The sequence below is a fragment of the Aythya ferina genome (genome assembly GCF_964211825.1).
Source record: "Aythya ferina genome assembly, chromosome: 7".
Classification (NCBI taxonomy): Eukaryota; Metazoa; Chordata; class Aves; order Anseriformes; family Anatidae; genus Aythya; species Aythya ferina.
This window is the reverse complement of record NC_140302.1, coordinates 21,251,095-21,264,533: the sequence shown is the minus strand read 5'-3', so window position 1 is coordinate 21,264,533 and position 13,439 is coordinate 21,251,095. Positions and strand designations below refer to the sequence as shown.

At 37.0% G+C, this 13,439-nt stretch overlaps 1 protein-coding gene across 1 annotated transcript in view; it reads left to right on the top strand.

The window, feature by feature from the left end:
- PDE6C (phosphodiesterase 6C) overlaps positions 1-13,439 on the top strand; it is a gene marked incomplete at its 5' end in the record, with an annotated part of 31,514 nt that continues 18,075 nt past the window's right edge. The window contains 9 exons of the mRNA XM_084524902.1: positions 1-480; positions 10,475-10,627; positions 10,746-10,835; positions 11,116-11,256; positions 11,782-11,856; positions 11,942-12,006; positions 12,119-12,185; positions 12,985-13,032; positions 13,226-13,375. Of these exons, the coding sequence (XP_084381028.1) occupies positions 1-480; positions 10,475-10,627; positions 10,746-10,835; positions 11,116-11,256; positions 11,782-11,856; positions 11,942-12,006; positions 12,119-12,185; positions 12,985-13,032; positions 13,226-13,375 (1,269 nt within the window). The remainder of the gene's footprint in view (positions 481-10,474; positions 10,628-10,745; positions 10,836-11,115; positions 11,257-11,781; positions 11,857-11,941; positions 12,007-12,118; positions 12,186-12,984; positions 13,033-13,225; positions 13,376-13,439) is intronic.

The following is a 13,439-nucleotide window of genomic DNA, read 5'->3' as shown; positions in this document are numbered from 1 at the left end:
ATGGGTGAGGTAAATAAAGATGCTGTTGAAAAATATTTGGAGAACAATCCCCAGTTTGCCAAGGAATATTTCGACAGAAAAATGAGGGCAGAAGTGCTGGGAAGTATCTTTAAAGTGAGCCCTGGAGATGTGAAGGAAGGAGTCAGCTTCAAAGACATGTCCCGCTTGGAGGAGTGTAACATACTTTTTGAGCTGCTAACAGAAATCCAGGATGAAGCAGGCACTATGGAAAAGATAGTGCACAAAGCCCTGCAAAGGTTGGCACAGCTGCTGGCAGCTGATCGGTGTAGCATGTTTATTTGTCGTTCCCGAAATGGTATTCCAGAGGTAGCTACCAGGCTTCTCAATGTCACTCCAACTTCCACCTTTGAGGAGAATTTGGTGCATCCAGACAATGAGACTGTTTTTCCTTTGGACATCGGGATAGCGGGATGGGTTGCTCATACCAAGAAGTTTTTTAATATACCTGATGTGAAAAAGGTAAGTGAGTGACTTCTCTTGGGGAATGGGACTGTGCATACACTTAGCTTCCTTCCTGCACAGGGCTTGTGATTTGGAGTCACTCTTCAAAAACATCTCAGAGACAGAAATCCAGACCAAAACCATCAGAAAGCCAACAGAAGAATATGTTTAAAATCCAGTAGAATTGCATCATGTAGCCTAGTGAGATAGTTCCATTATCCTTGCATAATAACTGAAATATAATTTGCTGTAATAAGGAAGGAGAACATTAGATTAATAGAGACCAACAAATACTTGTGTTTCTATTGAACCAGGCAGGCTCCTACTCTGTTTTCCAGTACAGGCTTGCAAGTACTCGCAGATGACACCAAGTTAGGTGCGTGTGTCGATCTGCTTGAGGGTAGGAAAGCTCTGCAGGAGGATCTGGATAGGCTGGACCGATGGGCTGAGGTCAACTGCATGAAGTTTAACAAGGCCAAGTGCCGGGTCCTGCACCTGGGGCGCAATAACCCCAAGCAGAGCTACAGGCTGGGAGAGGAATGGTTGGAAAGCTGCCAGGCAGAGAAGGACCTGGGAGTGATGGTGGACAGTCGGCTGAATATGAGCCAGCAGTGTGCTCAGGTGGCCAAGAAGGCCAACGGCATCCTGGCTTGTATTAGGAACAGCGTGACCAGCAGGGCTAGGGAGGTGATCGTCCCCCTGTACTCAGCTCTGGTGAGGCCGCACCTCGAGTACTGTGTTCAGTTTTGGGCCCCTCGCTACAAGAAGGACATCGAGGTGCTTGAGCAGGTCCAGAGAAGGGCGACGAAGCTGGTGAGGGGCCTGGAGAACAAGTCCTACGAGGAGCGGCTGAGGGAGCTGGGCTTGTTCAGCCTGGAGAAGAGGAGGCTCAGGGGTGACCTTATCGCTCTTTTTAGGTACCTCAAGGGAGGCTGTAGCGAGGTGGGGGTTGGCCTGTTCTCCCACGTGCCTGGTGACAGGACGAGGGGGAATGGGCTTAAGTTGAGCCAGGGGAGTTTTAGGTTAGATGTTAGGAAGAACTTCTTTACAGAAAGGGTTGTGAGGCATTGGAACAGGCTGCCCAGGGAAGTGGTGGAGTCACCATCCTTGGAAGTCTTCAAAAGACGCTTAGATGTAGAGCTTAGGGATATGGTTTAGTGGAGGGCTGTTAGCGTTAGGTTGGAGGTTGGACTCGATGACCTTGAGGTCTCTTCCAACCTAGAAAATTCTGTGATTCTGTGATTCTGTGATACTATCCCTTGTCAAATTCCATTGAGTGTATAACAGCACAGAATAAGTAATTTGCAGTTTTCATAATGAAAGTGCTTCCTTCTAAGGGGGGTGAATGAACCCAAATGAAGATGATGTCAACATGTATGTCCAGCTTCACATCTATCTTTGAATTTAAAGTAGCTTCAAATTTAGTGTATGTCCAGATCCAGAGATTTATTCAGAACCATCTAAGAACCTGCTTTGAAATACACAGGGAAATAAAAAGGTGCTTTGATTGTTGTATTTAAAAAAAAAGAAAACAAAACAGCTAACCTTCAACTCTTAATCTTACATGGAGAAGCTCAGCAAAATCAAATGGTGCTAAGATAATTATACCAGATGATATCTGTCTTCTCAATATTTCCTAAACTGTCAATTTAAAATTCTAGGGCATTTTAGAGATAGAAACCACCTCAGTGTCCTAAGCTCAATGTAAGCAATAATGTCTTTATACAGTATAATTATTTAGGTTTTCCTGGAGGTAAACAAAAAGTAATGTTTTTTATCATGTTAAAAGTTGGCAGACAAATAAATAAAGGACTATTTTTAAAGCTTAACACCAAGCAAAAATGTAAACCTATGGGAACAGAACATTCCAGTATATAGTAAACTACCTCTGATGTAAGTAGGAATCATGGAAACAAACAGAAAAATGACTGATACGAGGAAACAAATCACTTGTTTTTTAACTGATCACTGAGACACCTTCTTCAGTGGCTGCTGTTCTGACAAGAAGCATATGACTTACTGCCTCTTACCACCACATGGGAAGATTGGAGGATAATCCTTCTAAATTCATAAGGCTGATTACATGAGAAAGATCAGGAGGATCAAGCAAGATGTGCCTTCTATCAGACACTGTACTGCTCCTTAATATCATTACGTGAGAGGTGCCTAGAGCAGGGCTGCCCAAATATTTCTGTTCTTGAAGCAGGACTTGTTCAAAATTTTGTGATAAATGTAATTTGAATACCTTTAAGAGTACCTCTCTGTCTATCCAGTACTGCTAGGTATATGTTTTACATGCATAAATTAATGTCTGCTGAATATCTATTCAGCTATTATTCAGTCACTTTAAGATCATTTTTACTTTGGCATTCATTTATTTATTTAGGATTACTGAGGTCCATGCCACTAGGTCACACTTAAAAACACAGTTAAATCATGGGGCCGTCCATCCACATTTGATAACTAGATGTCATCAAAACTCCCGGAGACTTCACTGGGACCAAGGTTTGTTATTTGAAAATAACCAAAAAGGTCCCAAAATTGACAGCATTTCCACTCTACTTGTAAAACTAAAACATAAAAACAAATAAAATTCAGTGTCCAAATCCATACTTTCCACATAGGCAAAGCTCCCACTACTGTCACCAGAATTTTATCTCTATAAGGAATCCAGAAGTGCAATTTTAGTCAGTAATATTTAAGGAATATAACCAGTCCATGACAGAAAAAAACAGCCAGCCACTGAGGCCTTTATCACACTTTCTTGGAAAAGATCATTATTTGTAAAATCAGTTTGTTTGCAGTTCAGTCAAACTAGATTGTCTGCTACCCAAATTCTGACAAGCAGATTTAAGTCAGAGAGGATTTTTGCCCCTAATGTCTTGTCAGAATACAAAATGCACAATGAATAATTCCAGATGCCTGCAGTGCTTTAAGGATGTCATGTCTAACCACTTTCTATTGTTGACAGAATCCATATCCAGACAGCATTGCATTTTAAAGTCTTAAATATATGACAACACTGACAAACCCACAGCAAGACATCGTCATGCTTCAATCACCGCCCCTGTATAACAAGAGGGAATGTAACAAAAGGTCACAACAGCAATCAATCTTTGAAAAAAAATGTAAGACCCCACTTCTAGTGCCTGGGAGCCAGTTCTTTAGGGATTATCTCCATCAACCTGGAAAAGTACCAATAAACGTGAGGAAGCTCCTCATCCTGACTAATGCTTCAGAAAATAAAAGCAGAGGAAAAGATACAGACCTTCCATAATTAACTTAGTAGCAAGAACAGTCTCTCCCCACGAGATTACAGACCTGTTGACTGCAAGAGCTAATAGTGTTTAATCCAGGATTTAACAGCAGTGAGATATAGGAGGCCAGGAAAGACCACTGCCCTGATGGTTGGCCTCACATTGTTCCCAGGGCCTAGCAGAGTATGCTAATTCCACAGTAAATTGAAAGACTGCGTAAGATTTGGTATGTCTGCTATTATCCTTTAATTATTAACTGATACCATTGAAAAAATGATAAAGAAGAGTTTACCTTACATCATGTCCTAAGGTATTACTTCCAAATAGAACTAAGAACTAGTTAGACGAGGAACATGACTTCCAAGGAATTAAAATCTCACAGTCTCAGCTTGTAAGAGCCAACAATGAAGACAATAATATATTTGCTTTAATCCACCATGCATTTAAACTATTGCATTACTGCTTCTAATTCAGATATATGTGACGACAAAGATGTTCCTAAAGATTGAAATCTTAAGACATAATTTTCCTTATTATAGTTGAGAAAAAAATATATAAAGTGGTGGGAAAAAAAAAATAAAAAATATTAGAAGGCTTTAGGATTAATTCCACGAAGGGACCTAAACGTGGAGAGATTCTGCTATTTCCAACTCGAATTAAGCAGCCAGAGCAATGATTATTGTGGCACCTAGTGTGACTGCTGGAGATCTGTGATACAAACAATCTTAAAAACTTCTTCAAGTTGTGAGCACTTGTATCATCCCTTTGTAAATTGATCCAGCCTCAGTTTGCATGAGCCTTTTTCTGGGAGCTCTACTTCTCTATAATTAAAAGGTGGGAGAGACTTTCATGCCAGGCCTGTCAGAACTAACACGAGTTTCAGGTTCATGGGAACACACGAATCCCTAGACTTCAGGCTGTCTGAGCCTGGAACCAAAACAAAGAGACACTCCATCCCTTCTCTTATTTTTACAGTTTGGTGTAGATTCAAGTTAAAGACAATTTGAAAAAGGAAGAGAAGCAAAAGGAAGTGTGATATTGCCGCTCAGTGCTTTGAACTCCCACGTGCCAGTGAGTAGGCCTGGACCCGGAGCTGCTGTCCAGCGCCTGGGTGTAAGCAGGCATTCTGGTAACACACAGCAGTGGCCTTGGGATCAGGCAATGATCTTAGACTTCATCCTATGACAAGAAGAGGTTGATGGAATCAGGCACATCGATGTTGAAAATATAAAGCACTGGAAAAGCACAGGTGAATGACACAACTGGTTGACCTGAACATGGCAGAGGGAAAGGATTATGGAGGAAGAAGGCAGAAGAATGGGAATCACTTTGTGGTGGAGCTGGTAGCATGACAGTCTCTTGCTAATGAGATTCTCGGTTCTTAACTCATCTTCTGCTAGGCCCCTAGCAACGCGATCTTGGAGAAGAACCCCAAGTATCCAACATATTGATGTTAAATAATGCTCCAAAGGCCAGAGGACAATTGTGAAATTAACTTTAGATGGAAATTCTTCAGAAAAAAATTCAAAACTCATAAGATTAGAACAAATGAGAGCAAAGATACACAATGCTACAGAAGAACTACCTTCCTAAATGTTTCGAAAGCAGTGAGAATTGAATGAAACAATCCCAAGAAAAAGTAAGTATAGGGAAAAAATGGAGAGGTAGCTTTTTACCTAGAAAGACTCTGCATTGTACATGTAAATATCTGTTCCTCCATTTTATATTGTCATCTTGATAACAAACTGATTGTTATTATAAGAGAGAAATAGATTTCCATTTTTTCCCGTTAATATTTGCTATATTGAGTATAAACATATGACAAAAATTCAGTCAACTTTCAAGAAAATATTTTAACATATGAAGAAGTTTATATTAATCATGCCCTCCAGGAAACAAGCAAACAAACCAACCCCAGATAGCTTGTATTCTTATTTTGAATTAACTTGTGTTAAAAGAGGAAAGCTCTCAAAATGGAAGGAAGAACAAATCTTAAAAATTACAAATGAAAAGTTCCCTTTCAGCCTTATTTTCTTGCTATATGTGAAAAAATGACTTCTAGCAACATAATACAGATTCATTTTGAAAAAGTTGCAAAATATCCACTAACCATGGCCAGAAAGCAGAAAATCATTGAAAAGTGACATGACTGAAGTTTAACCCCCAAATGCTCTCAAATATATATTAATTTCTATTTACTTTCATTTTCAAAACTCTAATGACCTTGAAGGTATCAAAGTCAATTTGTTCTGTTATGCTAGTAAGCTACATGTAAAAATGCATCTGTCTTACTTCCCTGACAAAACTTGATTTTTTGAATGTTTTCTAACAAATGGCCAAATCATTTAACTAATTGGTTTTGAATCAGAACTTTATTTTCATAGCTGATGCTAAATGCTTTTAATATTCCATTCAGATTCAATTGTATCATTACAAAACAGAAACATTTGTGAGTTGAGAATAGGATAAGGAGAAATAATATAGCACTACAACTCATCAGTAAAAATTTTGTTTGAAAAATCTGAGCCAATGCAAGACAATCAGTAGAAGAACAAATATCAGGAAGAGGAAAAAATACCGCAGACTACCAGACAATAAAAAAGAAACATGTAAAGATTGTGCAAAAAATCATGTGATAATGGTGACAGTGTGATGCTGGCTCCTGATGTCACCATCTCCTATGGTTTCTCTTCCTGTAGTGTTCCAGACCCATGTCTGGTCATCCTACAACTGAAGGATGATGTATTTCTACAGTTTGAGCTGACCTATCCAACCCAGAACCTGCAGTCCACTGTGCGGATAGCAGCAAAGTAGTCATAACTGCAAGTGCTCCCAGAAAGTCCCTCTTCCTCTGTGCTTCATAATAGGAAAGAGGTGGAGGAAAATAGGCATTGGCTGTCTACCACCATAGCTGCAGGATTAAGTCTTACTGCTTCTTGTCCACTGTGATATCAGGTGCACTTTGCTGAACTTAAAATGGGGAAGTGGCTGCACAGCAAGGTACTGACAAGTCACTCAGAAACAACACAAGAAGGAAGAAAGTAAGAATGGAAGTCATGGTGAAAACTGGGAATAAGGGCAAACCAAGGCGTAAATGTCATCTGCGGGACATGGACAAAATGCTACCATGTTGCTTCATAGCAGGGCCCCCAGTCAAAAAAGCAAAGATTTACGAGACAGTCTCATTTCCTAATGCTGCAAACCACATGCAGTGAAGGTGTTGATGGTGGGCCAGATGATAAGCAATTGAAACTAAGGAAGTATACTGGAGATGTGAGAAACCTCAGTACTAAAAACTTACAGCTGCTGTTCCTATTGGTTCAGATGAACCAATACAGTGAGACTTCACCCTGACTGGCCAAACTGGGAAGTGGGTTCCATATTCCTTTATACCTTCAATAGCATTCCTTTTCAGAATTCTCCCTTTCTCTTTCTTTCTTGAATTTATATAAATTACACATCTTTGTATGTACCATGGAAACCAAATTAACAATGATTACACTCATTACTTAAAATATTTTTTGCATTTTCTGATCAAATTTACATTTGCTGAGTGATTATGCTAAGGAGTTTGTCCTGAAGGTTTTGAGTAGTGTCAAACTCACGTGACTCCAGCTGCATTTTGCCATTAATCCAATCAGAAATGCTCAAGACTTAGCTCAGTGTTATGGAGCACAGTGTAGCTAAGATGTCAATCCTAAGATAACATGGTGCTCTTCCATTATTAAATACTGAATGATGGTTGAATGAACATTAGAACAATCATCTTCAATTATAATAATAATTATTATCAAGTTTGGCATAGAATAAAACCTGTGAAAGTTTAGAAATCTTGGACAACTCTTTTTCATAATTTGCTTAAAGAATTGTGGGATATCTAAAACCAGCCAGCAAGGCAGAATTTGTCATGAAAGACATAAGGTCTTTCAAGACTGCTAAAAGGAAACATAGATGAACATCACTCCTAAGACAGGAACTGAGATCTGCAGGGAGAACCATGAAATAAGAAAGATAAAATGATTCCTTCTTATAGATGGTCCTTCTATAAGAAATTTTTAGAAACAATAAAGTAACACTGATTTTTGAAACAAACAAGCAAACAAACAAACAAACAAACAAACAAAAACAGCAATGTAATTGTAAAGTATAATCTGGTCACATAATCTTTGAAAATTAACCTACTTCTTGAAATGCCTGTGGTTCCCAGGGAAGATACTTTTTCTCATTTTTCCCTATTACCAACACAAATTTACAGCTGTGTAGCTACAATTCACAATCACGCACAGTATAGTCTCAGCAAGCAAGCCTATTCATAACCACCATTCAAGGAAAGTAAACAATATTGTTAAAAAGAATGGCCTAATTTTTCACTTTTACTGAGGTGTAATCACACTGTTTTCACAACAGGGATTTATGATTTTGTAAATTCCACTGCTACCTATTAAATGGAAATTAGGTTTATAGAACATAAAGAAATTGAAAAGTTGAGGCCAAATTATCTAAACATAGAGCACTATATGGATAATTTGTTGGTAAATGGTTTATAATAATGTGTAGTAGTATTCTTAAGTTTCAGGGAGATAAAACTGGTGTCCTGGTTTAGAGAGTAAATAAAATAAAATAAAATAAAATAAAATAAAATAAAATAAAATAAAATAAAATAAAATAAAATAAAATAAAATAAAATAAAATAAAATAAAATAAAATGAAATGTTAACTAGTCACTTCAAATAAAATGGCTAGAACACAGTCACATGCCAAACCTCCCTCCATTCATCTTCTGTCACCTATATAACAGAAAGATGAACACAGAGAGGGGTCCCAATTTTCCATTCCTATATGCTGGTTTTAGTTTAGTGCAAATCCCTGACATGTTGCACATCTTGGCATTTATCTATAGAACTGCTTGTGGTACTGTAAAAGGCTATGGATCTGAGCTTTAAATGGAGCTAGTTGAAAACATTTGCAAATATTTATTTAGGGATTTATCAACAAATTGCCTTTCTCTCATTTATTTAAAAGCCTGTTTTACGATTTCACTGAGAGTTGAAAGTTCCCAACTTGATCAACTAGAGTTGATCACTCTAAAAGATGGTTGGAATCGTAAGATCAGGCTTAAAAGACTTAAGTTTCTACCTTCATATAATCACGGGAACACTGAGATACTCTTCTGGCTCTGGTACTACAGAGTTTATTTATGTATCAACACGATTTTCCAGACATTGTGAAAAGTGATTTTATTCAAAATCAAAAGGAGTTTATGTTCTCAAGAGAAAATATTTTAAAACCTTGATTGGAAAAAAGGCTTCAAAACCCCCTGCCAGTTGTGTGCAAAATGATCAATAATGTAAAGTCTAAATCTAAGCACAAAATTTTGCTTGTATATGCAAATCACATGTGATTGAAGTCTTTGTGATAAAGCTGCCAATGTGTCACGAGGTATTTATATCTGCCTGTATTTGCACTATCTAGGCACTATTCAGGTTGGCTTGTGGTTATTTTCTTATTACCTGCAGAAATCTTGCTACTAAAGTTCTTCCCAAGCACCACTACTTGTCTGGAGTAATTAAACAAATTAAATTCAGCTGTTGTATCCTGTTGATTCAACTCACTTGGTGTATGCAGGTCCCTTTTAAGTAGTTGCAGATCAGGGATTCAGATGTCTGTTAAGTGACATCCCTATACCATTCTCCTAGAAAAAGAGAAAACAGCAACTCAGCAAAATGATTGAGAGAAGAAAATATCCCCCTTCATCTGGACCTCATCAATTTATAAATAAATAGATTTATTTGTAACTGGCCACACTTTCCAGGGACCCAAATACAGCATGATTTATTGAATGACAGAGAGAATTTATGGGGATAATACAAGCTTTCCCTAAAAGAATCAGTTCTCTGTAATGCAGACCAAATAGTAAATACAGAAAAACACATTTCAGAGTTACTTCCACACCATTGATACATTTCCCAAAAATACAGTCCTAGCAGGAAATTTAAAATGGAAATATTAATGATGGGCAAACTAAAGGCTATAAAGAACTGAAGGAAAAAAATAAACCTAACATTTTGAACACAGAATAAAGTCCAGTCTAACTTCTCAGGGTTGGATAAACTATCAATTCAGCATATCCCAGAAACATTTGCTAAAGAGGAAGGGGGAAAAAAGAAAATCAGAGAAAAGATCCAAACAATTAGTAGACAAACAATTTTAGTTCTGGCATTTCCTAGCATTATCATCCTTGATTATATATATATATTTTTTTTCTAAAGTAGTTTTCTGTACAAAAGCAGAAAATCTGGTATGTGGCATCCTGCAACATTCTCCAGTACATCAGCAAGGAGGAAACATTTAGGTCCACCACAAAGATCTCAAATGATCTTCCATGAAAGACGACCTATCTTTCCAGTGCTTTTTACATGACAGAATGAAAAGAATAGTTTTTACTAAAACCTCCTCAGCATCCAGCTTCAAGGATTGAAGTTGAATTGGAGTGATAGTTGTGGCTCTTTCGTTAGTGACATGGTATCAGCCCCACAAGATCCCATGTCACAACAAAAATAACTGTGTGTCCTGATCCCTCCTGGTCTACACCCTCTGATTCAAGTTGGGATGGGAGCTGCAGGAATGGGAGTCTGTCAGAGAGGTTATAAGCATAAATTATCAAACACAACAATCATTAGCTTTTGGCATGATAACTAACTGTGATGCTTTTCAACTGTGGCTTTGATTTTTCTTTTTTAATTATTTTTTTTCAGAATAACCATTTTTCTGACTTTCTGGACAAAAAAACTGGTTATACAACGACCAACATGTTGGCAGTCCCAATTACGCAGGGTAAAGAGGTGCTTGCTGTTGTGATGGCTCTCAACAAATTAAATGCCACTGAGTTCTCAAAAGAGGATGAAGAGGTAATAACCTCAAATGTTATACAACAGCACAGTTGTTAGTTCACAAAGTAGTCTGAGTGAATCTACTTCTTGATTTGAAACTGTTGTCTATTTTTTTTTTCTTTTAAATCATTTTTAGGTCTTTAAAAAATACCTCAATTTTATATCTTTGGTCCTAAGAAACCATCATACATCATACCTCTACAATATTGAATCCAGAAGAAGTCAGGTAAAGAAGGATTTGTTCATGATAATACTTTGTTTTTAAATGAGACTATTATGCCCACTATTTTATATTCTCACTAGATTATTGAAGTAAGAACAGCATCTATTCAATTATTTTGTTTGTTTGTTTTTATTTTTGTTTTATTACAGCAGTTCAATTTATTCTTTTATTCTGGAATACTCAGTATTCATATGTGGTTTTTTGTTGTTGTTGTTGTTGTTTTTTCATTAAAAACACTTTACCATTGTGAAAATTTACCCAATTTCTCTTTTGTTGTAAATAGATGCTTTTGTGGTCTGCCAACAAAGTATTTGAAGAGCTAACAGACATAGAACGGCAGTTTCACAAAGCGCTGTATACTATTCGAATGTATTTAAATTGTGAAAGATATTCTGTTGGTCTCCTGGACATGACTAAAGAGAAGGTAATATTCATTTTGCCTACCTGTGAGAAACGTGTTACTCCTAACTTTAAGTTATAAAGTCTGTCCTTCTAGTTTCCTACATATTTCTAGTGCACCCCTCTCCAAGATAAAAAGATACCGTCCCTTCTAATACTTTGGGATAATTCATATAAAATCTGACTGATTTACAAAATAAGCATGGCAAAGTACATGATTAATATTAGGGCTAATTCTGAAATAATTTTTCATATTAATAAATACATCTGAGTAAGGAAAGAAGTGTAGTCTGATTATTGCTTTATAAATGCCTGCTTTCTAAAACAACAATTAAAGTGTACAATTGGAGAGATAAGCTTCATATTCGTCTGAAATTTACTGGTTAACATATATTGCCTGGAATATCCTTAACGTTTTCTTAATTTTGTCTGAAATGTGACCACACAACTGTTGTGGAGAAAAAAAAATGTTATCTGCAGATTTCATGTTACCTCTGAAGACAGACCCGATGTTTTCCCTTTTGCTAATGCCTGTGTATTATTTTCCCAGGAGTTCTATGATGAATGGCCAATTCGGCTGGGGGAGGCAGAGCCTTACAAAGGCCCCAAAACACCTGATGGAAGAGTGAGGATATTCATTTTTCTTTTTATGAATCTTAATTCTGATGTTGAGTGCCATGTCACCTACATGTTTTTCTCTTTTTACTTAGGAAGTCAACTTTTATAAGATTATTGACTATATTTTACATGGAAAAGAAGAAATCAAAGTTATTCCGTGAGTATTCATTGGCAGCTTGTGAATATGTGGTCATTAGATTTATTGCTGGTATAGAATAATAACGTGTCTGTATCTGCAGAAATCACCTAATTTCATTCTCTCTCTAAAGGTCACCTCCAGCAGATCACTGGTGTCTTATCAGTGGATTGCCAACATATGTTGCTGAAAATGGATTTGTAAGTTCATAGCAAAAGTAAAAACTCTTAACCTTAAAGTTTTAATCCATGCAGTACTTCTGATCGGAAAAAAAAAAATCAACAAAACAACCTTCCCTATACCAAAAAGCCTCTATAAAAATACTGTGCTGCTTCCAGAGAAATCATGTGAAATCATAGTCTGGACAGAGACAAGCCCTCACAATAGTAGCACAAATAGTCAATTATGGTGACATCAGAGGAATAAATTGTGTGTCTGATGTCATTTTGCAAATGTGTGAACTATGTTAAATAAAAAATGTAAAAGTAAGAAAATCATTTTATATACAGTTCTATTTTTTTTTTCTTGCAATAAGTTGGAAAACATGGGGTGGGCCAAGTAAGCCAGAAAGTATGTGTAGCTCCCAACTAGTACAGCGCTAGTTTAACATGGCATGTAGCATAGCCTAGATACTTAACTCAAAGTCATGGTGAATGACAGATATTAGTAATCTTACAGCATTTGTAACAGCAGTAAGGACGAAGCCCTGGGAATAAGTACTCATTTATTTACTCATTTTAAACTGGCATGGTAGTGGCTTTCTTAAGCCTTATGTTTATGCACTGAGGCATCATACATGAGGCACTTTGTTATAAGCACTCCAGAATTATGTCACAATAACCGCAACTGCATTAATAGGAATGGTTTTACTTTTTGTAGCTAGCTAGGCTGCTGACTGTTTTTACCTTAGCAAATATATATGCCTTCTTTAAACATTAGGCCAAGTTTAGTGTATGTTACATTGCCTTTAAACAATGCCCCCTTTTCTTTCTACTGCAGATTTGTAACATGATGAATGCACCAGCAGATGAGTATTTCACATTTCAGGTAATTCCAGTGATGATAAGAATTATAAACTTTGTGGAAAATATGCTAGTGTTTTCCACCAATTAGTTATACATTTGGATACATAAACAATTCTGTAATTTGTAGGACTTAATGTTACATTGCCTATATCAATAGCTGTAATACTACTTTCAAAGAAATATGCAGTATTTCCTGCTCTCTGGCTTTCCTACAGAAAGGACCTGTGGATGAGACCGGATGGGTTATCAAAAACGTCCTCTCGTTGCCTATTGTCAACAAAAAAGAAGAAATTGTGGGAGTTGCAACATTTTACAACAGGAAAGATGGAAAACCTTTTGATGAGTACGATGAACAGATCATTGAAGTAAGCTTAATATCATTATAGGCTTTAAGGAGCCATATGACGCTAATCAAAATATTATTGTAAA